Raw genomic sequence first — 26,724 nt, 5'->3', positions numbered from 1 at the left:
TGGCGGTAGTTTTGTTTTGCACTTTTGATTTTGATCAAAATTATATTTAGAAATAAGTATGAGAAATTGAAGAGAGTTTTCAAATAAAATTTGTATTTTCCTTTGAATAATTTCCTCTGTTCGAGTAAACTTTCAATTTTACAGTCAAAATGCTGAATTGCAAACGCTTAATTGGATGGATTACATAAAGTGGATGAATAGTAGAGATTAAGTTGAAACTCTTAGAATAAGCTTTCGAGGTAAAGAACAACAAATATATTTATAAGTACTTTTCAATAATCAATTGGAATCAAAAAATGTGAAAGAGCGAAAAAATTTTTGCGAAAGCAATGTTTCATGAAATCCAAGCCTCGACTAATTGCTTCGTGTTTAATAGATAACTGCGGCCAATCTGAATCGATTTCATGTTTATTTCCATCGAAGTAAAATTTGATTTTCCGTCCATATCTTTTACAATAATCTTTAACATAATCAGCAGCTCTTTGAGTGACTTCCTGACACTCGCTAACATCCAATAGCACTAAATTGGGTAAAATGTGAACCAACTGCTCGATATGTTCATCTATTATAATACAATGGCCCTTCAACGCGAGATGTTTGAGATTCGGAAATTTCTTAAACAATCTTTTTAAATTATTCCAGTTATCATTTTCGTCATCAAGTCCATACTGTAAATATATAATAAAATCAATTAGTATACACCTAAAAATCTCAAAAATACTTACAAATTGTAAAACCAAATCTTGCAAAAATTCGTGTTTAAAAGTTTCATCAAAAAACCAAGTATTCGTGTTCATGGAAATATGTGCACTTAGTAAGTTTGGACATGAATCCATCAACTGGAAACCATGAAAAAAGTCTGCATCACAGAATGAAAGACAGGACAACTCAAGTATTTTGAGCTTTTCCAATACTGGACCATCGTAATAAGTATCTGGGACTGAACGACAGATTTGCATAAGCGAACATTTGTGACCAAAATATTTCCATAATTACCATGAATTTGAATCTTTAGTCTTTCAAGGTTTGCCAAATAATGTGCATCTCTTTCCAAAGCCGCTAGACTATAACTCCAAATGACCAATTGCTTTATCCTGGAACTATTTCTTAAATTTTTTGGATTGATATTAGCGACAGATAGCATTTCGAGTTTATCGCAATATTTTTCTATTGGTACAACAAAACGATTGATTAGTCCTTTCAGTGATTCTTGTTTTCTGACAAATGCAATAGCGTCTTCTACTTTGTAATCTAATTTAGGAGACAATTCAGCAATCTAAATTAATAAGAAGGATAAAAAATTAATATTCAATAAAAATGCAAAAAGAAATTGGATTAATAATATCAACTTACTTTCAAATTTGTAAATAATGTACCAAGGTAGGTTGAATCAATTCGCCGTGATCCTTGATAATAAACATAATCAGATGAATAATCACGCTTACCTGGAAATATAAATTTCTGCGATTAAGATCACAATGAGCATGAAACATTAATAAAACTAGAAATATGTAAAACTTGAATCTTACCGATCAAATATTTAACTTTTTTAGTCCGCTCAGCAATCAAATTGCTCCATTTCACGCACACTGTAATAAATTAAACTTATTTAATAAATATTGATTTGCTCAATCGTTAGTCAATTACTCTCACAACCAGCGAAACATGACTTATTAAAAGACTTTTTTAAACATCTGTAAAAATATTCAAATACTGCGCGTCAGCAGTCAACTGATTGGGTCATGTAACAATCAAAAGATAACAGAGGTTTATTATTCAGATTAAACTTTGCTAACACTCAGAGCCCGAAGCTAGTTGCCTCATGCGATACTATCTCTGGTCAATTCAGCAAATCTTCGATTAGGTTGACTTAAAAGATTGCAACCATCACTGATTGGGTGTCTGTCACGAAACATTGACTCTCGTCAGATTGAAAATAACTTAATTTTTGCAATAAGTCATTGAATTGAATTGAACTGAACTTCACATTGAAACAACTTTTGATGGTTTCACACAAACCGACTATGATACTGTTAAATCTGCTCCTGATAAATTCAAAATGATTTCTGATTTAGACAAAAAACTAAGGTATCATAAGGAGTCGGAGGAATAAAAATTGCGTCCATGTAAATCAAAAACAACCGAACATATCCTTTCCAAACTTGATAGTGTAATTGAGGCATATTATGAGGCATAAACAAGGGTCAATTTTGCGTAACACTTCTTACAATGGAAAAGGACGATTTTTGTGGTAAAAAAACGTTTGGTACTTACCTTTAAAGCAGTTTATTAATTCCTCCAGGTTAACGATATAATCAAAAATGGCAAGCAAACAATCGTCGGGGATTTCATTGAACGACATTTTAAATAAAATGCTTAAAACTACAGTTTTCCGTTGCATCTAATGATTGTTGATACAAAGGTATTTAATGGCCAATCACTAGATTTGTTTGATTACCAGAATGTATCATTTGAAATTGTTTTCCTCTGTAGTCCACATAGATGTCAGCAGTTGATTGAATTGTTGCAATACAAAAAATAGAGATTCTAATTTTAAGGATCCAATATTATCCAATTTATCTTTTACCTATCGTCATTATTTTTGCAACCTCGATGAAAGTTATCTACGGATCTAAAGTTGTAATGCTTGACCACAAAGACATCTCTTTAGGTTAGCCAATAGATAATATGCACTAGAAAACAGATCGAGAAATAAAGTGAATGAATAATAGAGATTAAGTTGAAACTCTTTGAATGGGCTTTCGAGGTAAAAATAACAAATATGTCAAATACATTATTAATAAATACTTTTCAATAATCAATTGGAACCAATAAACATGAAAGGTCCACATATATCCAGTCTTTGCGGAAGCAATGTTTCATGAAATCAAAGCCTCGACTAATTACTTCGTATTCATTGGATAACTGCGGCCAATCTAATTTGATTTCGTGTTCATTTCCATTGTAGTAAAATTTGATTGATCGTCCATATCTTTTACAATAATCTTTAACATAATCAGCAGCTCTTTGAGTGACTTCCTGACACTCAACAGCATCCAATAGCACTAAATTGGGTAAAATGTGAACCAACTGCTCGATATGTTCATCTGTTATAATACAATGGCCCCTCAACGCAAGATGTTTGAGATTCGGAAATTTCTTGAACAATCTTTTAAAATAATTCCAGGTATCATCTGCGTTATCAAGTCCATACTGTAAATATAAAAATCAATTAGTTTATAAGGAAAATTTTGAACAGATGACCCTTTCCATGTTGATTTTAATCTGAATGTATCTGAATAAATTTGTATAATTCAAAGAATTAATTGCATTTCAAATCTGAAAAATACTTACGAATTGAAAAACTAAATCTTGTAAACATTTGTGTTTCAATGTTTCATCAAAAAACGAAGTATTAGCGCTCATCAAAATATGTGCGCTTTGTAAATTTGGACATGAATCCATGAACTGGAAACCATAAAAAATGTTATGACAGGGACGACGAAAGGCCATCTCAAGTATTTTGAGCTTTTCCAATACTGGACCATCGTAGGGATTATCTGGAACTAAACGATAGATTTGCATGAGCCAACATTTCTGGGCAAAATATTTTCATAATTACCATCTATTTCAACCTTTAGTCTTTCAAGGTTTGGCAAATAATGTGCATCTCTTCTCAAATCCACTAGACTATAATTCCAAATGTCCAATTGCTTTATGTTTGAACTATTTTGTAAATTGTTTGGATTGAAATGATTGACAGAAAGCATTTCGAGTTGATCACAATATTTTTCTATTGGTTTGCGATATCTACTAATTAATCCTTTCAATGATTCTTGTTTGCTAACAAATTCAATTGCGTCTTCTACTTTGAGATGTAATCCAGGAGACAATTCGGCAATCTAAGTTAACAAGATAAATAAACAAATTAATATTCAGAGAAAAATGCAAAAAGAAATTTGATTAATAATATCAACCTACTTGTAAATTTGTAAATAATTTACTCAGGTAGGTTACATCACGCACACATGGTCTTTGAAAATAAACAGCATCAGATGAATAACCACGCTGACCTGAAATATAAATTTGTAAGATTAAGAAATGGATGACAATGAGCATGAAACATTAATAAAACTTGAATCTTACCGATCAAATATTTAACTTTTTTAGTCCGCTTAGCAATTAAATGGCTCCATTTAACGCACACTGTAATCAAATTTTACTTATTTCAAACACATCAGTTATATTAAGTTATAATACTTTCGAAACCCCCACAACATGACTCAACTAGTGTTGTATTGTTACTCAATCGTTAGTCAATTACTCTCAGAATCAACACAACATGACTTTATATACATAAAAACATTCAAATACTGCGCCTGCATAGTCAGCTGATTGAGTCATGTAATAATCAAAAGATAATAAAAGATGTTGCATTTAGATGAAACTTTTCACAATATTGAAACAAATTCTGCTGGTTTCATACACACCGGCTTCTATACAGTTAAATCTGCACCTGATAAACTCAAATTGGTTTTTTGATTCAGTCTGAGCACAGAAACTAGGGTATCATAAGGAGTGAAAGAAATACAAATTGCGTCCATGTAACTCGAGTACAACCGAACATATCCTTTTCAAACTTGATAATGTAATTGAGGCATATTTTTGATTTAAACAAAGGTCAATTTTGCCTGACACTTCTTACAATGGAAATAGACGATTTTTATGATACATAGAAACATGATTGGTACTTACCCTTATAGCAGTTTATTAAATCATCCAGGTCAATTATATAGTCAAAAATGGCGAGCAAACAATCATCGGGAATTTCATTGATCAACATTTTATCATGAAATGCTTAAAACCAAAGTTTTCCTTGAGTCTAGTGATTTAAGCTAAAATAATATTCAATGGTGAATCACTAGATTTGATCAGAATATAGACTTCCCTGTAGTTCCCATAGATGTCAGCAGTAGATTGAGATACTGTTATTATTTAACCCTGTTCAAAGAGTAAAGAAGTTCTAATCCTTTGACCACAAAGACATTTCTTTAGGTTAGACAATAGATAATATTGACTAGAAAAATAGATCGCGAAATAAAATGGATGAATAATAGAGGTTAAGTTGAAGCTCTTCGAATGGGCTTCAAGGTACAAAATAACAAATATACAATTTAATAAGTAGTTTTCAATAATCAATCGGAATCAAAAAATTTGGAAGGAATACATGTGGTTTGAGGAAGCAATGTTTCATGAAATCAAAGTCTCGACTAAATAGTGTGTATTCACTGGATAAATGCGGCCAATCTGATTTGAGTTCATCACGATTCCCTTTGAAGTAAAATTTGATTGATCGTCCATATCTTTTACAATAGTCTTGAACATAATCAGCAGCTCTTTGAGTGACTTCCTGACACTCCCTAACATCCCATAGCACTAAATTGGGTAAAATGTGAACCAATTGCTCGATATGTTCATCTTTTATATCCCAAAAATTCCACAATGCAAGATGTTTGAGATTCGGATACTTCATAAGTAATCTTTTTAACCTATTCCAGGTATTATGGTATCCACACTGCAAATATAAAATCAAATAGTTTATATGAAAAATTTTGAATAGATGACCCTTTTCATGTTGGCCTAACCTAAACTTGTTGATTTTAATCTGAAATGTATCTGAATAAATTTCTAAATTTCAAATGTGAACAATACTTACAAAATCTATAACTAAATCTTGCAAACATTTGTGTTTCAATGTTTCATCAAAAAACCAATCATCAGTACGCATGGTAATATGTGCACTTTGCAAATTTGGACATGAATCCATCAACTGGAAACCATAAAACAATTGTTCTGCAGGTTGTTCATCGTAATAGTGATAAATCTCAAGTATTTTGAGCTTTTCCAATACTGGACCATCGTAGCGATTGTCTAGAACTGAACGATAGATTTTCATAAATGAAAATTTCTGACCAAAATATTAGATAAAAATATTTCATAATTACTTGTAATTTGAATCGTTAGTTTTTCAAGGTTTGGCAAATAATGTGCATCTCTTTCCAAAGCTTTTAGACTATAATTCGAAACATTCAATTGTTTCATGCAGGAACCATTTTGTAAATTGTCTGGATTGAAATGATTGACAGATAGCATTTCGAGTTCATCACAATATTTTTCTATTGGTACAACAAAATGATTGATTAATCCTTTCAAAGATTTTTGGTTTTTAACAAATTCAATAGCATCTTCGGCTTTGTTATGAAACTTGGAAGACAATTCAACAGCCTGTGTTAATAAAATAAATAAGAAAATTGAATTTTTGATTAAAAATGCAAAAAAGATTAATAATATCAACCTACTATTAAATTGGTAAATAATTTACTCAGACAGGTTGAATCAATCGTACTTATTTTTTGATAATGAACAACACCAGGTGGATAACCCTCTCCAAAAAACGGAACTGAAAATATAAATTTCTGTGATTAAAAATGGATGACAATGAGCATGAAACATTAATAAAACTTGAATCTTACATGTTAAATATTTAACTTTTTTAGCCCGCTTGGTAATTAAATAACTCCATTTAATACACACTGTAATGAAATTTTACTAAATTAAGTAATAATACTTTCAAAACCAAACTTGTTTCATGTTAGATGAATGAATTAAGAATGGAACAAAATTTTGTACTGTTCTAGTTACTTCTATTTGTTACGAATCTCCGAGACAAAAATAATACAACAATATTATTTTCGGTTCGGAAGAATACAACACTAGACTTAACATCTGTAAGAATATTCAAATAGTGCGCCCTATCAGTCAGATGGTTTAGTCATGCAATAATCACAAGATGAAACTTTTATAATGAATTATTATTTTGTAACCGCAACGGCCGAAGCTATTAGTAATAAAGTTAATAGTTGACTCATGCGAATCCATCTCTGGTCAATTCAGCAACATTCAGTCTGTCACGAAAAATTGACTCTCGTCAAATTGAAAATGTATCTTTATTTTTTAAAGAAAACATTGAATTGAATTTAACTCAAAGAATATAGCTCTGAGCATAAAACGCCTTACTAGGGAAATAGATGAATTGACACAAGAAGCATGATTGGTACTTACCTTTATAACAGTTTATTAAATCCTCTAGGTTGTTCAGATAATCAAAAATGGCGAGCAAACAATCATCGGGAATTTCGTTGATCAACATTTTATAATACTATAAAATGCTCAAACCTATAGTTTTCCCTCGAGTCTGGTGATTCAATCACTGTGATTGTATCCAAAATGATAAAAGATATAATCATTCATTTAAAATTGTTTTTCCTTGTAGTTCCCATAGATGTCAGCAGTAGATTGAGATAATTTCTTATTTGAGCTTCTAATTTTATGAATTCAATTTCAGTTCAGATTTTTAAAAATCTCCGGTTTAGTCAACTTAACCCTGATCACTAGTGTAATGAAAATTGTTGCCTCTATTCAATTTTTAGTCTAATCATGTATTATTTGAAATTTTATTGAATCATAAACATTTTTAATCTATCTCCAAAGAAGTCAAATAAATGTTTATTTTATTTAGAAACTGCATAAAAATATCAATCATTATAAAACTATTTTTACCTTTAATCTTTCTATTCATCAAAACGCTTTTTTAGCAATTTTTTATCAGATTAACTGTTTTTGCACGCTCACACACAAAGTATCCAGGCTCTAGCTGATAGTATTACACGTGAATATGGTCGATGAAGCATAACGACGTTGAGCGAGGTCCAACCACAACATCTCGTCGTCACTCAACTAAACCAATTTTCTATGGTAAAGCCATGTCCACTATAAATTTGACTGATGCAGGAAACAGTGTCACAAATAGTCCTAACTTAGGAAACCATCCATCTATGGATTATGTAAACAACTAACAACAACAATTTTTGTGGTCAGCATAAAATTCTGTTTCAGTGGAAAAATTTATTTGAAAAAATTCTGACAATAGGCCATTTTTGACATCCTCCTTTTAGTCGAATCATGTGAACTGTAAAATTTTATTGCAATATCTTGAACCATAAACATTTTTAATCAAATTCACCGTAAACCAATCTTTTTTAGACCAATCTATCTTCAAACAATCAAATAAATGTATTTTATTTAGATATAGCTACAACCATTTATCTTTTACCTATCATCATTATTTTTGAAACCTCGATGAAAGTTAACTACGGATCTAAAGTTCTAATCATTTAACCAAAAAAACATTACTTTTTAAAACGTACTTTTCAATAATCAATTGGAATCAAAAAATGTGAGAGGTAGTTAAAGTCTTTGCGAAAGCAATGTTTCATGAAATCAAAGCCTCGACTAATTTTTTCGTGTTTAGTGGATAATTGAACCCAATCTGATTTAATTTCATTACAATTTCCATCGAAGTAAAATTTGATTGATCGTCCATATCTTCTACAATAATCTTTAACATAATCAGCAGCTTCTTGAGTGACTTCATCACACCCGATAACATTCAATAACACTAAATTGGGTAAAATGTGAACCAATTCCTCGATATTTTCATCTGTTATACTTTCAAAACCCCACAACGCAAGATGTTTGAGATTCGGATATTTCATAAGCAATCTTTTACATTTATTCCAGGTATCATTAGCTTCATCATATCCATCCTATAAATATAAAATCAATTAGTTTATACGGAAATATTTTGAGCAGATGACCCTCTCTATGTTGACTGAACCTAACCTTGTTGAATTTGATCTGAAATGTATCTCAATAAAATTGTAAAATTCAAATGAACAATTAATTTTCAAATCTGAACAATACTTACACATTTTATAACTAAATCTTGCAAACATTTGTGTTTCAATGTTTCATCAAAAAACCAATTAGGTATCCATGGAAATATGTGCACTTTGTAAATTTGGACATAAATCTATGAAATGGAAACCACGAAAAATGGTTGCAGGGCAGCAAAGGTAATAAAATTCAAGTATTTGGAGCTTTTCCAATAGTGGACCATCGTAGGGAATGTCTGGACCTGAACGATAGATTTTCATAAATGAACATTTCTGACCAAAATTTTTTCATAATTACTTCTAATTTGAATCGTTAGTCTTTCAATGTTTGGCAAATAATGGGCATCTCTTGTCAAAGCCTTTAGACTATAATTTGAAACATCCAATTGTTTTAAGCTGGAACCATCTTGTAAATTGTTTGGATTGAAATGATTGACAGAAAGCATTTCGAGTTTATCACAATATTTTTCAAATGGTTCATCAAAAGGATTGATTAATCCTCTCAAAGATTTCTGTTTTTTAACAAATTCAATTAGATACCGAAGTGAGCCGAAAGTCTCTCGGCTCACTAACTTGATGATATTTTTCACTCACTAAGCTAATAGTCGACTAATTGGCTTAGTCTTAGTTGGAAATTTATGTTTGGCTAGCTGACTGACTAAAGGCAAAAAGGTGTATTGTTTTTACTTTATGACAAAATTTTATTACTATAAATTGATATTACCAATCATAGTTTAACCAATCATACCAAACAAATTCAGAATTGTCATGATTGCAAAGAATTTTCTTCAATTTTTTAGGAGTGAGCTGTGACCTTTTTTGGTTAGTGTCAAACCAACTATTGAAAACACTCGAACTTGAGTTCGAAATTCAAATTTCAGTCATTTTAGCGAGCTTTTAGTTGACTCACTAAAGCTGGCTTAGTGGGGAAAAAATTGGCTAAAACTAAAGCCAGGCTATAACCGGCTCACTCACTCACTAAGTTCGGTCTATTCCTGCTCGACCAATCCTTTAATCCATAACGTTCAAACTCAGAGCTTGAGGGGAAAATTCATTCTATGATTTTAAGAAGTTTAACAAATTCTCAAGTCAGAGTAGTTAGGTTTGCTCAGTTTGATGTTTTATTTCAAATATTCAAAACATGGATTTCGTTCTCAATGAATTTAATAGTAAAAATTTGATTTATTGTGATATGTTTTACTTATTAGATAATAAGGTTAACTCTAGAATGTATCGAAAGTAAGTTCAAAGTGATTGTAATATCACTATGATAAGTGAAAATGATGATATAATTAAACATCCAAACAAATTATTACACTCAGTATGTCAATAATCAAGTGAATATTTGAATCTTGCTGATCATTTGGTTTAAAGCCTCAATAAATTTGTATTTCTAGAGGATATTTGCTTATCCTTTGTCTTAAAAGCTTAAAGTATTGGTCGAGCAGTACTAAACCCTAAGTTCACTAGCTTCAGTATCTAAATTCAATAGCATCTTCTTCTTTGTGATGTAATCTAGAAGATAATTCAACAACCTGTGTTAATAAAATAAATAAGAAAATTGAATTTTTGATTAAAAATGCAAAAGGGAATTGGATTAATAATATCAACCTACTTTTAAATTTGTAAATAATTTACTCAGACAGGTTGAATCAATCAAACATTGGTCTTTATAATAAACAGCATCAGATAAAGAGCCAGGATCATCTGAAATTATAAATTTCTGTGATTAAGAGATCGATCACAATGAGCATGAAGCATTAATAAAACTTGAATCTTACATGTTAAATATTTAACTTTTTTAGCCCGCTTGGTAATTAAATAACTCCATTTAATACACACTGTAATAAAATTTTACTAAATTAAGTAATAATACTTTCAAAACCAAACTCTTTTCATGTTAGATGAATGAGTTAAGAATGGAACAACATTTTGTACTGTTCTTGTTTCTTCTATTTGTCTCAGTTTTTGAGAACAAAAATAATACAACAATATTGTTTTCGGTTCGTAACAATATAACACTAGACTTAAAATAGACACTAGATCTGTAAAATATTCAAATACTGCGCCTAATCAGTCAGATGGTTTAGTCATGCAATAATCACACGCTGAAACTTTTATAATGAATTATTATTTTGAAACCTCAACAGCCGAAGCTTGTTGACTCATGCGAATCTATCTCTGGTCAATTCAGCAACAGGGTGTCTGGTACAAAAAATTTACTCTCGTCAAATTGAAAATGTATATTTATTTTTTAAAGAAAACGTTGAATTTAACTCAAAGAATATAACTCTGAACATAAAACGCCTTACTAGGGAAATAGATGAAATTTTATGTTACAAAAAAACATAGTTGGCACTAACCTTTATAACAGTTTATTAAATCCTCCAGGCTGTTCAGATACTCGAAAATGGCGAGCAAACAATCATCGGGAATTTCGTTGATCAACATTTTATAATAAAATGCTCAAACCTACAGTTTTGCCACGAGTCTGGAGATTCAATCTCTGTGATTGTATCCAAAATGGTAAAAGATTAAATCTTTCATTGTATTTTTTCCATGTATTAGTATTAATAGTTCCCATAGATGTCAGCAGTAGATTGAGATAATTTCTTATTTGAGCTTCTAATTTTAAGGATTCAATTTAGTGTTTCCCGATATTGAAAAAAAGTATCGGGGAAACACTAATTCAATTTCACTTCAGATTCTTAAAAATCTCCGGTTTCGTCAACTTAACCCTGATTACTAGTGTAATGAAAATTGTTGTTTCTATTCAATTTTTAGTCTACTCATGTTTATTTTGAAATTTTATTGTTCCAAATAAACCTTTTTAATCTATCTCCAAAGAAGTCAAATAAATGTTTATTTTATTTAGAAACAGCATAAAAATATCAATCATTATAAAACTATTTTTACCTTTAATCTTTCTATTCATCAAAACGCTTTTTTAGCAATTTTTTATCAGATTAACTGTTTTTGCACGCTCACACACAAAGTATCCAGGCTCTAGCTGATAGTATTACACGTGAATATGGTCGATGAAGCATAACGACGTTGAGCGAGGTCCAACCACAACATCTCGTCGTCACTCAACTAAACCAATTTTCTATGGTAAAGCCATGTCCACTATAAATTTGACTGATGCAGGAAACAGTGTCACAAATAGTCCCAACTTAGGAAACCATCCATCTATGGATTATGTAAACAACTCATCTTCCTCATTCTCCAGTAATTCCCATCATCATCAGTTTCCTTCTCGTTCTCAGCGTCCGACAAGCTTACTCAGTGAGCCCAGTCGAGATAAATGGAAGAGTGTTATTATTATTGTACCTGTGCGACTAGGAACTGAAGTCTTGAACCCTATTTATGGCTCTTGTATCAAATCCCTTTTTCGTCTAAAGTCATGTTTAGGTATAATTGGTGGTAGACCTAGACACTCGTTATATTTTGTTGGTACAACTGAAGATAAATTAATCTACCTTGACCCTCTTAATGATCAGAAAGCAATTGATCCAAGCAAAACTGATTTCCCCCTGGATTCATATCACTGTGACTTTCCTCGTAAATTATCAATTGATCGAATGGATCCAAGTTGTGAGGTGATAGTTCCAAAACACACTGATTATCCCATGTTTGTTGTCTCTGAAGGTTCAGCATCTGCTCATTTCTTTAGGTTAGCCAATAGATAATATTCACTAGAAAAACAAGTGAATGAATAATAAAGATTAAGTTGAAACTTTTCGAATGGGCTTCCGAGGTAAAAAATATATTAATAAATACTTTTCAATAATCAATTGGAATCAAAAAATCTGAAAGGGACCCAAAGTCTTTGCGAAAGCAATGTTTCATGAAATCAAAGCCTCGACTAATTTTTTCGTGTTTAGTGGATAATTGAGGCCAATCTGATTTGATCTCATGTTCATTCCCATTGTAGTAAAATTTGATTAATCGTCCATTTCTTTTACAATAATCTTGAACATAATCAGCAGCTCTTTGAGTGACTCCATCAAGCCCGATAACATCTAATAACACTAAATTGGGTAAAATGTGAACCAATTCATCGATGTGTTCATCTGTTATATCCAAAACACTCCTTAACGCAAGATGTTTGAGATTCGGATATTTCATAAGCAATCTTTTCCATTTATTCCAGGTATCATTAGGTTCAGCATATCCATGCTATAAATAAAAAATCAATTAGTTTACACGGAAAGCTTTTACCCAGATGACCCTTTCTATGTTGACGTGCACTAATCTTGTTGATTTTATTCTGAAATGTATCTGAATAAATTTGTATTTTTCTTACTGTAATATACTTACAAATTGTATAACTAAGTCTTGCAAACATTTGTGTTTCAATGTTGCATCAAAAAACCAATAAGTGATATCGATGCATATATGTGCACTTTGTAAATTTGGACATAAATCCATCAACTGGAAACCATAGAAAAATTGTTCTGCAGGGAAGCAATCGTAATAGTGATAAAACTCAAGTATTTTGAGCTTTTCCAATACGGGACCATCGTAGGGATTGTCTACACCTGAAGGATAGATTTCATGAATGAACATCTCTGACCAAAATATTACTTAAAATATTTCATAATTACCAGTAATTTGAATCGTTAGTTTTTCAAGGTTTGGCAAATAATGTGCATCTCTTTCCAAAGTCTTCAGACTATAATTTGAAACATCCAATTGTTTTAAGCTGGAACCATCTTGTAAATTGTCTAGATTGAAATGATTGACAGATAGCATTTCGAGTTTATCACAATATTTTTCTAACGGTACATCCATATTATTGATTAATCCTTTCAAAGATTTTTGGTTTTTAACAAATTCAATAGCATCTTCTACTTTTTCATATAAGCTAACAGGTAATTGAACAACCTGCGTTAATAAAATAAATAAGAAAATTGAAGATTTGATTAAAAATACAAAGCAGATCAATAATATCAACCTACTATTAAATTTGTAAATAATTCATTCAGACATGTTGATTCAATCAAACATTGGTCTTTGAAATGAACAGCATCAGATAAATAACCAGGATCCCCTGAAAATATAAATTTCTGTGATTGAGATATTGATGACAATGAGCATGAAACATTAATAAATGTATAACTTGAGTCTTACATATCAAATATTTAGTTCTTTTAGTCCGCTTGGCAATTAAATAGCTCCATTTAACGCACACTGTAATAAAATTTTACTAAATTAAGTAATAATACTTTCAAAACCAAACTCTTTTCATGTTAGATGAATGAGTTAAGAATGGAACAACATTTTGTACTGTTCTTGTTTCTTCTTTTTGTTGCAAATTTTTGAGAACAAAAATAATACAACGATATTGTTCTCGGTTCGGAACAATACAACACTAGACTTAACATCTGTAAAATATTCAAATACTGCGCCTAATCAGTCAGATGGTTTAGTCAGGCAATAATCACAAGATGAAACTTTATTATGAATTATTACTTTGAAACCTCAACAGCCGAAGCTTGTTGACTCATAATTTGTCTGGTCAATTCAGCAAATCGTCCCTCAGGATTGACCAAAAATGGCAATAATCACTGAATGGGTTTCTGTCACGAAAAATTGGCTCTCGTTAAATTGAAAATGTATTTTTTTTAAAGAAAACATTGAATTTAATTCAACTCAGAGAGTATAACTCTTTTTTTTAACTTCACTTAACAATTGAAACAACTTTTGATGGTTTCTCACAAACCGGTTATGATACAATTAAATCTGCTCCTTATAAACTCAAAATGTTTTTTCGATTTGGTCTGATCATGAAACTTCTTTCTAGGGAAATGGATGAATTTTATGACACAGAAACATGATTGGTACTTACCTTTATAGCAGTTTATTAAATCATCCAAGTTGTTCATATAATCAAAGATGGCGAGCAAACAATCATCGGGAATTTCGTTGATCAACATTTTGATATTGAAACATTAATAATAAAATGTTTAAACCTAGTTTTCCTTGAGTCTAGTGATTGTAGCAGAAATAGCAAAAGATTCAACGGTGAATCACTAGGTTTGACCAGAATGTATCATTAGAAATTGCTTTTGCCTGTAGTTCCCATAGATGTCAGCAGTAGATTGATGTACATTCTTAATTGCATTTCAAAAATTGAGATTCTAATCTAATGGATTCAATTTCAGTTCAGATTTTTAAAAATCTCCAGTTTTGTCAACTTAACCTGGATACTAGTGTATTGAAATTGTTGCCTATGTTCACTTTTTAGTCTAATCATGTTTCACCTTAAAATTTCATTGCAATATCTTGAATCATAAACATTTTTAATCAAACAAATTCAGTCAGACTTTTCAGACCAATCTATCTCCAAAGAAGTTAAATAAATGTTCAAGCGTTTATTTAGAAATAGCTACAATCATCATTATTTTTGAAACGTCGATGAAAGTTATCTACGAATCTAAAGTTAAAATCCTTTGACCACAAAGAAATTTCTTTAGGTTAGCCAATAGATAATATTCACTAGAAAAAAAGATCGCGGAATAAAGTAAATGAATAATAAAGATAATAAAACTTTTTGAATTGGCTTTCGAGGTAAAAAATAAAAAAATATACAATGTAATATCAACAATCAACAAGATCAACAGATAAGTACTGTTCAATAATCAATTGGAATCAAAAAATTAGAAAGGAAAAAATGGTCTCTGAAAAAGCAATGTTTCATGAAATCGAAGCCTCGACTTACTTCGTATTCACTGGATAACTGCGGCCAATCTGATTGGATTTTCTCGCGATTCCCATTGAAGTAAAATTTGATTAATCGTCCATTTCTTTTACAATAATCTTTAACATAATCAGCAGCTCTTTGAGTGACCCCCTTACACCCACTAACATCCAATAGCACTAAATTGGGCAAAATAAGAACCAATTCCTCGATATTTTCATCTATTATATTCCGAGTGTCCCTCAACGCAAGATGTTTGAGATTGGGATATTTCATAAGCAATCTTTTTAAATTATTCCAGTTATCATTTTCGTCATACCATCCATACTGTAAATATAAAATCAATTAGTTTATGTGGAGAAATTTTGAACAGATGACCCTTTTCATGAAGACGTAACCTAACCTTATTGATTTTAATCTGAAATGTACAAGTATATTTCAAAAAGTCATTACATTTCAAATCTGAATAATACTTACATATTGTATAACTAAATCTTGTAAACATTTGTGTTTCAATGTTTCGTCAAAAACCCAAGTATCATTCATGAGGAAATGTGCACTTTGTAAATTTGGACATGAATCCATCAACTTGAAACCATAAAAAAAATTTCTAGGGTATTGATAATAATACTCAAGTATTTTGAGCTTTTCCAATACGGGACCATCGTAGGGATTGTCTGGAACTAAACATAAGCGAACATTTTAAACATCTAAACATTTTCATAAGCGAACATTTCTGGGCAAAATATTTTCATAATTACCTTTAATTTGAATCTTTAGTCTTTCAAGGTTTGGCAAATAATGGACATCTCTTTTCAAAGCCTCTAGACTATAATTCCGAATGACCAATTGCTTCATGCTGGAACTATTTTGTAAATTGTTTGGATTGAAATATTCGACAGATAACATTTCAAGTCTATCACAATATTTTTCTATTGGTACATCAAAATCATTAATTAACCCTTTCAAAGTTTTTTGGCTTCTAACAAATTCAATAACATCTTCTACTTTAGTATTTAATTCAGGAGACAAACCAGCGATCTAAATTAATAAGGTGGATAAGAAAAGCAAATATTTAATTAAAGATGCAAAAAAGAAATTTGATTAATGATATAAACTTACTGTTAAATTTGTGAATAATTTGCTCAGACAGGTTGATTCAATCGAACGTGATATTTGATACATGTAATAAACAGCATAAGATGAATAGTCAAGATTATCTGAAATATAAATTTCTAAGATTAATATCACAATGAGCACGAGACATTGATAAAACTTGAATCTTACCGAGCAAATATTTAACTTTTTTAGTCCGCTTAGCAATTAAATAGCTCCATTTAACGCACACTGTAATAAAATTGAGCTCTTTTTATAAATTTACATTGTCTCAATCGTTCTTCAGTTACTTTCAAAACAACACAACATGACTTAATCTCTGTGTAAATTATTTAAATGCTGCGCCTAAACAGCCAGATGGTTGGTTCATGCAATAATCACAAGATGACAAAAAAAAGGTTTATTCAGATGAAACTTTTAAATTAATTATTTTTAATACTAAGAGCCTGAAGCTGGTTAACTGATGTGAAACTATCTCTGGTCCTTTCTGGTCAAATCGTCGATCAGGTTGACTCGAAAAATTGCAAACATCACCGATTGGGTGTCTGTCACGAAAATTGACTCTCGTCAAATTGAAAATGTATCTTAATTTTTGAAAGAAGACATTGAATTTAATTGAACTGAACTTTACAATTGAAACAACTTTTTGAATCCACACAAACCGAATAGGATACAGTGAAATCTGCTCCTGGTAAACTCAAAATGTTTTTTTGATTTAGTCTGACAAGGGAACTATTTGAGAGACCCGGAATGGATTGAGATGAGAGGGGGGCCATTCGAGAGAGCTAGTTGAGGGATGAAATCTGGTATTACACTTTTTCTGTAAAATGCGTGGTTCCTAAGATATTTGGGTTTAAAATTTGTGAGCATAAACTTCTTACTAGGGAAAAAGATGAATTTTATGTTACAAAAAACATGATTGGTGCTTACCTTTATAGCAGTTTATTAAATCATCCAGGTTGTTCAGATAGTCAAAGATGGCGAGCAAACAATCATCGGGAATTTCGTTGATCAACATTTTTAATATTAAAATATTAATAATAAAATGGCTAAAACTACAGTTTTCTTTGAGACGGTAAAATGGTAAGAGATTTGGTGGTTAAGCACGAGAATTGGTCAGAATGTATCATAAGATATTGTTTTCCCCTGTAGTCTCCATAGATGTCAGCAGTAAGTTGAATGCTACATTACAAAAATTGAGATTTTAATTTTATTGATTCAACTTCACTCCAGATTCTTAAAAATCTCCGATTTTGTCAACTTAACCCTGATTACTAGTGCACTGAAAATTGTTGCCTTTATTCAATTTTTAGTCTAATCATTTTCACTTTAAAATTTTATTGCAATATCTTGAACCATAAACATTTTTAATTGAACAAATTCAGTCAGACTTTTCAGACTAATCTATCTCCAAAGTAAAATAAATGTTTATTTTATTTAGAAATAGCAACAATCATTTATCTTTCACCTATCATCATTATTTTTGAAACTTCGATGAAAGTTATCATAGGATCTAAAGTTCTAATCATTCGACCACAAAGACATTTCTTTAGGTTAGACAATAGATAATATTCAATAAGTACTTTTCAATAATTAATTGGAATCAAAAAATGTGAGAGGTAGTTAAAGTCTTTGCGAAAGCAATGGTTCATGAAATCAAAGCCTCGACTAATTTTTTCGTGTTTAGTGGATAATTGAGGCCAATCTGATTTGATTTCATTACAATTCCCATCGAAGTAAAATTTGATTGATCGTCCATTTCTTTCACAATGATCTTTAACATAATCAGCAGCTCTTTGAGTGACTTCATCACACCAGATAACATTCAAAGTAGTAGGGAAACATACGCTTCAAGCACAGGAAGTCGGAAATAGGGAAGACTTCCGGTTTCAGTACCAAATCAGCGATTTGTAAAAATTGGTGCAGACATATTCCAGTTAATTTTTTTTTTGTGTTTGTGTTGGCTGAGAAACCTAAAAATTTGTGGATAAGCATAAAGTTGATGTTGTACTGACTCACACAAACACACCAACTCTAACACACACTAGATTGAAAAAAAGAAACAAGCAATGAGTTGAGAGTTAAAAGTGATTCAGGAAAAACGCGCGCGCGCGCCGAACTCGCGAGATCATTGTTATCGTTGATCTCCGTGAACCCGCGAGAACAAGGATATCATTGAACTCGCGAGATTAAGGATTTCTATGTTTACGCGAGATCAAAGAAATCAGTTTTTAATGTTTAATCATTTTTTATTATGTTTGCCCGAACGGTTTTTAGGTGCAAATTGGATTTGACCACAGTAGCAATATAAAACCACTAAGTAAAACCAATATAATTAATTCAACAATTATTTAATGTTAATGTAAAAATTGACATATTTGTAGAAATAATATTACAAATGTAAATGAAATTAATGTTGATTTTTTTTTGGACGGCCAACTTTTGATTGATTTAAATGCCGTTCATCTACCATCAATTCCAACCATTGTGTGCCGATCTCTCTTTTTATCAAAAAGTATTTTACTTTTATACCATCTTCATCGATTCTTGTTTTAATTTGTGATTTATCGCGGAGATATATTCTTCCCCAAGGAAATAACAAGGGACGTGAATTTTTTTTTACCTTTTCTCTATCTTTTATGCCTTCAATGTTAGCTCGGGCTAGGCAGTCTAAATATAAAAATTTCGAATTACCTCTGTTTCTACCAATTACGTGTTCTCTGAGAATATACAATTTTTTGAATGTGGCATCGCAATATTCACATTTGAAGACAACTGGATGATCGATCATTTCTTTCAGACAAGCTTGTTCCTGTACATCAATGTGTCTATGAGCTCCTCCAGCCCATTCATACAATTTTTCCATCGAAAGTTCTTGCATAGAAGATAATTCTACAGGTTCACAAAATCTGTCTTGAGGGATGATGGATCTATCCCATTCCCCACCTTTTAAAACTTGTCCATCTTCATCAATGGCGTAAACTGGTGTTGTGATTGGAAATTGCAACATTGAAGAAGAAACATTAACGAGTTGTTTTCTTTGTTTTCGTCTTTTTCTCTTCTTTTTTCGTAGTTCTGTTGCAGGTGAGCCTGGCATGCTTTGCTCCGTGTTTGAATTTTCATGTTGATTTCCATGTTCATGCTCATTTTCATCAGATCCAGAGTCAGATTCAGTACTATATTCATAGGTATCATATCTTGTCCTGCCCTGACTTGGTCCAGCCTCACTATCACCACCATCAACATTAACATTTGTATTGATATTGCTTGGCCCAGCTTCACCACCATCAGCACCACCACCACCACCATTACCACCACCATCACCATCACCACTACCAGTACCATCAACAATACCATCAAAATCATAATCTATCACCAGATTTCCTTCATCATCAGACTCAAACATATCCGAAACTGTAGCCGCAGGTAATCGAGTAGCTTCTGGTGAAGGCGGAGCATCTGCATTTTTACATCTAGTAGCAGAGTGCACCTGAAATACACCTGAAACAGAAGAAAATTGAGTGTAAAAATTTTATTTCCAAGCACTCTTAGCAAATAAATTTATGAATTTAAAATTTGTCAACTAAAGAAAAAATAGAGCAAGAAAAAGAGCAGCATACTTTTTATTGGTAAACATGGAAATTATTTTTTGATTCGGAATTGATGACCTACATATATACATCACATGTGGATCGGAAAATGTCCGAAAAATATTTGCGGTCAGATTCAAAATTGAAACCGAAAAAAAATATATTTTACCATTTTTTACGGGAAAATAACAAATCGTACCAATCTTTTAATCTGGACTAAATAATTTTTTTTTTCGCTTTCAAATATTTGTTGTGAATATACAAAAATTAAACTCATGCAAAATGGTAAAATAATATTGACGGCTAGATAAAAATTAAGGTAAAAAATAATATCATCAATTATTTCAACAAAAATTCAAAGAGGGCCTCATCTTTAACCTATCACTTTAGAAATTATTTTTTGATGCGGAATTGATGACCTACATATATACATCACATGTAAATCGGAAAATGTCCGAAAAATATTTGCGGTCAGATTTAAATCGAAATTGAAAAAAATATATTTTACCATTTTTTACGGGAAAATAACAAATCGTACCAATCTTTTATTCTGGACTAAATAATTTTTTTTTTCGCTTTCAAATATTTGTTGTGAATATAGAAACATTAAACTCATAAAAAATGGTAAAATAAAATTGACGGTTAGATAAAAATTAAGGTAAAAAATAATATCATCAATTATTTCAACAAAAATTCAAAGAGGGCCTCATCTTTAACCTATCACTTTAGAAATTATTTTTTCATTGCAAATGATTAGATATGCTAAACTCACAATATGTTGGCAAAAATTTTTCTACCAATCATTTGCGGTCACTTTACATGAGCTTTTATGAAAATTATCGAAATCTTGATATTAGAATCCAACTCATGTTTTTTGAAAATTATGAGGTGATTTGATACTTCTAACTTATTACTTAGTCTGTTCAATCATAAAGACAAGCTTATCCAATCACACCTGACATAACTTATCTCTAAGTTTTGACATTTAAGTACAATATTCTACTGTATTATTTTATCGATAAAGATCGATATATGAATATTCAAATAATAGATATAAAGCAAACGATATGATATTCATCTATTAGGTTTCCAACTAAGTTCGTTCGCTTTTTTTACCACTAAGTTCAGTTGTTAATTTTTCGGAGAAAAATTTATCTTTTGAGAATTATTTTTTCGTCAATGATAGTTGATTTTGTGAGCTTTAATTTGATATAACTTTCATACTTATCAGAATTTAAGTAAATTATAATTTAACAATTTAAATTGATCAACTTTTTACAAATTTTTTTGGGTTGAGCATAAAGAATGATTAAGATAATTTTTTTAATTGCGATTCTACAAAATTTTAATGCAACAGATAGCTTATAGTTCAGAGTACATATTCATGTAATTTCAAGTCTGTAGATAAAATAGTTAATTAATAAATCAATTCAAACCTAAAATTCATTTAACATTGAAAATCCATAGAAACCCAATTTTTACTGAAAATCTAATTTTTCACCAATTTTCAATGCATTTTTAACATTAGATTTGACAATAAAAAAATGAAGGTTTGCTAATTGAACATTGATTAATTAATTAATTGATTAACATGTAGACTTGAAATTACATACATATGTACTCTAGACTATTAGCTATCTGATGCATTTGATTTTTTTCGAATCGCAATCGCAAAATTTATTTTGATCATATTCGACGATCAACCCAAAAAAGTTAGTCAAAATTTGATCAATTTAAATTGTTAACTGATAATCTATTTCTATTCTGATAACTATGTAAATGATACAGAATTAAAGCTCAATAAATTCTCTATCATCGGTACAAAAATAATACTGAAAAGATAAATTTTACAGTAAAAAATTATTAATGAAAGTTAATATTACAAAAAAACGAACGAACTTAGTTGGAAACCTAATATATAATGTAAATACTCATATCGAACACCTCTAGAATAAATAAAAAGCTGCTCACCCCATAATAATAATAAACCAAATAAGTAGAAATTTTCCATCTTAGTCGTGATCATCTGATGTGAGCTGAATAAATATATGAATAACACAAATGAGGAGATTAAGAAAAAGGATATTAGGTATATACATATTTTGCTAAATCAAACTCACTTTTTTTAACAGGATTAGTTTTAAGCTGATAAAGATGTTTAAAGCACTTCAAATAAAATTTAAGTAGCACAATATAAATTATGTTTCAACTTACTACTTTAAAACTACATTTGATAGTGTTAAAAAATCATCTCAAAATTTCTTTTTATATGCACTTAAGATGATGTGGAATTAGATGAAAAAGTTGTTTCATTTGTTCATTATTTATTCAACAATTTTACTGCTATCAATCAAGCTGAGCCCCCAACTGCTGCATGTTAAACATATAATTTGCATTTAAATTGATTTTCCAACCTGAAAAAGGCAAGAATTTATGGTGATTCGTTCCACATTGAAGCAAACCGGTTTTCAATAAACTTGTTTTATTTTCTCAGCTGCACAATGTAACAATTTTACCTCTATCAATCAAACTAAGTATATAAATATCATCGAGTTTAACCTATTGCAAGTAAACTTTGAATATTTAAGCAGTTTGAGGATTTTAATGTCATTCTAAATAAACTTTCAAAGCAAAAAAAAAATTGGAAACTAAATCAACTCAAATTAAAAAAATAAATTACATAAGAAGTTCAGAATATACATACATCTGCATTGATAAAAGATGTACACTATTTACTTAAAGCATCCTTTTACCATGTTGTTAGCTGGTCCAAGCGGTTGTGGAAAGACGTTCTGGCTTGCTTCACTTCTGAAAAATTTAAATAGATTTATTTACCCAATACCATTAACAGTCGACTATTTCTATGCTGAGTACCAACAGCTGTTTTCCACAATGCAAAACGTTAACTTCATAAAAGGTTTACCTGAAAGTGCTTTTGAGAAAATAGATACAAATTCCCCTAAATTAGTAATCATAGACGATATGATGACAGAATCCTCAAACTCAAAGTTAATTTCACAGCTTTTCACACGTGGTAGTCACCATAAAAATCTTTCGGTCATACTTATCGTTCAAAATTTGTTTGTCAAAGGTGCAGAAAGCCGTAATATATCGCTTAACGCACATTACATAGTGCTCTTCAAAAATCCTAGAGATAAGTCAATTTCTGCAATGTTGGCTAGACAAATGTTTCCAAATAAGATAGTAAAGTTCAGGGACATTTTTGAAAATGCAACAAAAGAACCATACTCATATCTTTTCATAGATCTGAAACCTGATACTCCGGATGAGATACGTCTTTTAACTAATGTGTTGTTAGAATACAAACCAATGTATGCATATCAATTATAATAATAATGTGCTAATAATATTAAATTTTCAATTATATAAGAAAGTAATTGTTTAAGATCACTCAAAATGTCGATTGAGAAAGCAATAAAAGTTTTACCTACCTTAAAACAATTAGCAAAATTAAATGGAAAAACTGAGAGACGTAAGATTATATGTTCATGTCCATGTAGTGTGCTAAAAGTAATCCAAGAAATCGCAAAAAAAACTTTATCTGGACACATAAACTTAACATCACGTCACAGAAAACATTTGAAAAAATACAAAAAAGATATAAGACGGATCAGTACCAATTTACCTGCAAATACATTGAAAAAATTATTAATTCAAAAGGGTGGATTGTTACCAGGATTGTTAGTGCCTGCTATATCAATTTTGGCAAATCTAGTTGCAAATAAGTTGTCGAAATGAACACAATCACCAGAATGGTTTTAGTTCCAGAGGATCAGCTTAATGATATTCATTTCAATAATATGAATGATGTGAATCATAACCATAATCATCATGCTAGTTCATTAAAAAAGAAAAATAAATTAGATCCTATTTTGAATTCAGATTTACCTTCTAATCTCAAAATAAAATTGTTAAATCAAATTTTATTGAAAAATGATATTCATTCAATGCAAAAGAAAAAGATCAAAGAAAGTGAGCTAAAGAAGGACATTGAGAATCGTTATAAGATATGGAAAGGAATCAAAAAAGAACAAAATGAATCGAAATCAACACAAATCAAAACTGACAACATCCATGATGCTGACAGTGATGATACTCTTATGGACCACAACCATCTGCAGGCAACAGTTTCTCCCCCCTTAATGACAGAACCTAGTTCAAATGTTGAAAATAATACTAATACTAAACATAAATTATTATTCGCGCTGAAAGCACAGAAAAATCTTGTTTCCAATGATAATAAAATTCAAGGAAGTCACGGTAAAATAAAAGGAAGTGAAATTGAATCTATAGTTGATTATTTATCTAATACTGCATGGAATGGAAAAGCTCCAAATGGAACAAACACTGTTATTGAATACATCAAAGATAACAATCTTCCTTGTCGAAATTTAGTTAAGAACTTGGCAGCTAAAAATAAGCTGAAAGCTCACAAACTATCATGGACAGACTTAAGACGCTTCTAAAACAAGAATACTATACACCAAAAGCCATTGGATCTTTAGGTGGTATCAAAAGATTGTATCGTTCGATTAAGAGAAAAATTCCTGATGTTAAGTTCAATGATGTGCAAAAATGGGTCAAAGAACAAGAAATTTATTCACTATTTAAACAGACAAAAAAAAATTCCCGAGATTACCAATTTTAGTAGACACAATAGATGAACAATGGCAGATAGATTTGATGGACATGTCATGGATAGCGGGTGAAAATAATGATTTTCGTTATTTATTGAATGTGATAGACTGTTTCAGTCGATTTGTTTGGGTAATACCTGTCAGGAAGAAATCCAGTCAGGAAGTTTGCAATGCTATGAAAAGTATTTTCGCCAAAGGAAGAATCCCAACTAAAATTCAGAGTGACCAAGGAAAAGAATTCAAAAATCATAACTTCATCACCTTAATGAAAAATTATAATATTAAATTTTTTACTTCAACTGATGATGTAATAAAGTGTGCTATAGTCGAAAGGTTCAATCGTACATTAAGGAACCGTATTTATCGATTCCTATCACATAAAGGGACAAAAAGGTATATTGATGTGCTACAAGATATAGTTTTCTCTTACAATAATTCATTTCACCGCACTATCAAGATGTCTCCTGCTGAAGTTAATAAAGAAAACATTATGAATGTGTTATTAAATATAAGAAAAAACCATCCGAAAGTTGATTTGAAGTACAGGCCATATTCTATTGGTGATAAAGTTAGAATAAGTCGTGCAAAGGGAATTTTTGAAAAAGGTGCGACTAGCAACTATACTGAGGAAATATTCACTATAAGAAAAGTTAAGAAGACGCCACAAGGATATATATATAGACTGAAAGACTGGTCAGGTGAAGATATTACTTCAGTTTTTTATCATAACGAAATTGTCCTTGCTGTTGAACCAACATTATATAAGATCGACAAAATATTAAAGAAAAGAATCAATCCTGTTACAAAAGTTAAAGAATATTTTGTGAAGTGGAGAGGATACCCAAACAAATTCAATTCGTGGACTCAAAATGTGGAATCAACCTAATGAGTTTTTTATTGAAGCTGTTTCTAACGCTTCAATGGATTTGTTTCCAGGTAATACATTATCAAAATTTTCAAATAAGTTGGCTAGACCTATTGATATTAGCGGTGATTGGGTGGTTGGAATACAGGAAATTTTCTATCCATCAGATATCATACCTTCCTCAAGAACATCAAATCTGCAGCTTTTAACAGGTGCAAACAATAGAAGTGCAAGTTCTGATTTTATTGTAGAAGCAGGAGATGATACAAACGCTGTTATTAGGAAGATTAATGATGCTATTAAAAGATCGTTTGCTACAACCAAAATGAAAAGAGCCAAGCGGGACAAACTCACAACACTTCAGAATCTCTTAGCAACAAATGTTGATGATATGACTATTGATCAAAAAATAAAACATATGGACGATATTAAAAGGTTGGGCGTTGCTACGTTTTCTAGATTATGGGACCGGATCAATCAATTATCAGCAGAAGTTACTGAAAAGGATAGTGAAATAAGTAATCTTACTACTAATTTAAGGATGAAAGATTCAGAATTGCGAAAAGTGCAACATGAAATAAAAATTGCTGAACAGCAAAAAGAAGATTTTGAAAAATATAAAGAAGCATCTTCTCGGCGGATGAACGAACATTTATTAAAAATTAACTCATATGATAAAGGAAGATACCGAGAATCAGCAGTTGTTCATTTACAAGAAGCTCTGGCTAATGAAAAACAAAGGTCGCAAAACTTTGAGAACAGTGTTGTTGCTAAAATGTCTGAAATTTCAAAGTTGAGAAATGATTATCGAGTGTTACAGGAAGAATCCCAAAGAAAAATTCAGCAAATGGAGATGACAATGGAAAGTTTAAAAAAACAGGAATCCGACTTCAATAAGATTAAAGCAACAAAAAAAGATGCAGTTGAAGATCCAAATATTAGTGCGAAAGAAAAGGAGAAAGAAGTATTAGATAATCTAAACATTAAAGTTAAGATG

The 26,724-nt window shown here is 30.7% G+C and overlaps 4 protein-coding genes across 10 annotated transcripts; all 4 read right to left on the bottom strand.

The window, feature by feature from the left end:
- Window positions 1-72: 72 nt before the first annotated feature.
- On the bottom strand, window positions 73-7,432 carry LOC107361998 (uncharacterized). 6 transcript variants are annotated; one of them, XM_089266368.1, is made up of 11 exons: window positions 4,756-5,010; window positions 4,147-4,206; window positions 3,982-4,073; window positions 3,623-3,902; window positions 3,355-3,566; window positions 2,809-3,213; window positions 2,588-2,693; window positions 2,275-2,487; window positions 1,530-1,589; window positions 1,354-1,461; window positions 1,244-1,276 (listed from the first exon to the last, which is right to left on the bottom strand). In XM_089266368.1, exons 1-6 carry the CDS (start codon window positions 4,841-4,843, stop codon window positions 2,812-2,814), a joined length of 1,134 nt encoding a protein of 377 aa, XP_089122494.1. In that variant the 5' UTR covers window positions 4,844-5,010; the 3' UTR covers window positions 1,244-1,276; window positions 1,354-1,461; window positions 1,530-1,589; window positions 2,275-2,487; window positions 2,588-2,693; window positions 2,809-2,811. The 6 variants fall into 6 exon arrangements, with proteins under 6 accessions (XP_025016460.2, XP_089122494.1, XP_089122493.1 ...); XM_089266367.1 differs by lacking the exon at window positions 4,756-5,010 and adding an exon at window positions 7,123-7,324 and having other exon boundaries at window positions 2,275-2,693; XM_015928971.3 differs by having other exon boundaries at window positions 2,275-2,693.
- A 682-nt stretch (window positions 7,433-8,114) lies between these two features.
- LOC149094915 (uncharacterized) lies at window positions 8,115-11,341 on the bottom strand. Its single transcript, XM_089266376.1, has 7 exons — window positions 11,159-11,341; window positions 10,577-10,636; window positions 10,411-10,502; window positions 10,286-10,330; window positions 9,094-9,328; window positions 8,828-9,037; window positions 8,115-8,666 (listed from the first exon to the last, which is right to left on the bottom strand). The coding sequence occupies exons 1-6, from the start codon at window positions 11,244-11,246 to the stop codon at window positions 8,886-8,888; spliced, it is 672 nt and encodes a 223-aa protein (XP_089122502.1). The 5' UTR covers window positions 11,247-11,341; the 3' UTR covers window positions 8,115-8,666; window positions 8,828-8,885.
- Window positions 11,342-11,645: 304 nt separating this feature from the next.
- LOC149094914 (uncharacterized) lies at window positions 11,646-15,203 on the bottom strand. 2 transcript variants are annotated; one of them, XM_089266372.1, is made up of 7 exons: window positions 14,647-15,203; window positions 13,929-13,988; window positions 13,757-13,848; window positions 13,403-13,682; window positions 13,116-13,336; window positions 12,576-12,974; window positions 11,646-12,490 (listed from the first exon to the last, which is right to left on the bottom strand). In XM_089266372.1, exons 1-6 carry the CDS (start codon window positions 14,732-14,734, stop codon window positions 12,579-12,581), a joined length of 1,137 nt encoding a protein of 378 aa, XP_089122498.1. In that variant the 5' UTR covers window positions 14,735-15,203; the 3' UTR covers window positions 11,646-12,490; window positions 12,576-12,578. The 2 variants fall into 2 exon arrangements, with proteins under 2 accessions (XP_089122498.1, XP_089122497.1); XM_089266371.1 differs by lacking the exon at window positions 11,646-12,490 and having other exon boundaries at window positions 12,521-12,974.
- Window positions 15,204-15,333: 130 nt separating this feature from the next.
- Window positions 15,334-18,423, bottom strand: LOC149094913 (uncharacterized). The gene is made up of 6 exons (XM_015937734.3): window positions 17,545-18,423; window positions 16,786-16,845; window positions 16,621-16,718; window positions 16,260-16,539; window positions 15,976-16,181; window positions 15,334-15,825 (listed from the first exon to the last, which is right to left on the bottom strand). Exons 1-6 carry the CDS (start codon window positions 17,630-17,632, stop codon window positions 15,433-15,435), a joined length of 1,125 nt encoding a protein of 374 aa, XP_015793220.1. The 5' UTR covers window positions 17,633-18,423; the 3' UTR covers window positions 15,334-15,432.
- Between the last annotated feature and the right edge of the window lie 8,301 nt (window positions 18,424-26,724).

This window comes from Tetranychus urticae, chromosome 1 (genome assembly GCF_039701765.1).
Source record: "Tetranychus urticae isolate SD_2017Ah chromosome 1, NJAU_TeUrti_SD_1.0, whole genome shotgun sequence".
NCBI classification, from domain to species: domain Eukaryota; kingdom Metazoa; phylum Arthropoda; class Arachnida; order Trombidiformes; family Tetranychidae; genus Tetranychus; species Tetranychus urticae.
This window is presented reverse-complemented; position numbering and strand designations above follow the sequence as displayed.

Coding starts and splice junctions, on each gene's coding strand:
- LOC149094913 (XM_015937734.3), bottom strand. CDS start 17,632: ATGTTGATCAACGAAATTCCCGATGATTGTTTGCTCGCCATCTTTGAC. Junction 16,540..16,620: donor AATTATTCACAAATTTAACA/GTAAGTTTATAT, acceptor TTATTAATTTAG/ATCGCTGGTTTGTCTCCTGA. Junction 16,182..16,259: donor ACTAAAGATTCAAATTAAAG/GTAATTATGAAA, acceptor GCTTATGTTTAG/TTCCAGACAATCCCTACGAT.
- LOC149094914 (XM_089266372.1), bottom strand. CDS start 14,734: ATGTTGATCAACGAAATTCCCGATGATTGTTTGCTCGCCATCTTTGAT. Junction 13,683..13,756: donor AATTATTTACAAATTTAATA/GTAGGTTGATAT, acceptor TTATTAACGCAG/GTTGTTCAATTACCTGTTAG. Junction 13,337..13,402: donor ACTAACGATTCAAATTACTG/GTAATTATGAAA, acceptor TCTATCCTTCAG/GTGTAGACAATCCCTACGAT.
- LOC149094915 (XM_089266376.1), bottom strand. CDS start 11,246: ATGTTGATCAACGAAATTCCCGATGATTGTTTGCTCGCCATTTTCGAG. Junction 10,637..11,158: donor TTTAATAAACTGTTATAAAG/GTTAGTGCCAAC, acceptor ATTTTATTACAG/TGTGTATTAAATGGAGTTAT. Junction 9,329..10,285: donor ATCACAAAGAAGAAGATGCT/ATTGAATTTAGA, acceptor CTTCGGTATCTA/ATTGAATTTGTTAAAAAACA.
- LOC107361998 (XM_025160692.2), bottom strand. CDS start 2,401: ATGCAACGGAAAACTGTAGTTTTAAGCATTTTATTTAAAATGTCGTTC. Junction 1,446..1,529: donor AAAAGTTAAATATTTGATCG/GTAAGATTCAAG, acceptor TTATATTTCCAG/GTAAGCGTGATTATTCATCT. Junction 1,277..1,353: donor CATTATTTACAAATTTGAAA/GTAAGTTGATAT, acceptor TTATTAATTTAG/ATTGCTGAATTGTCTCCTAA.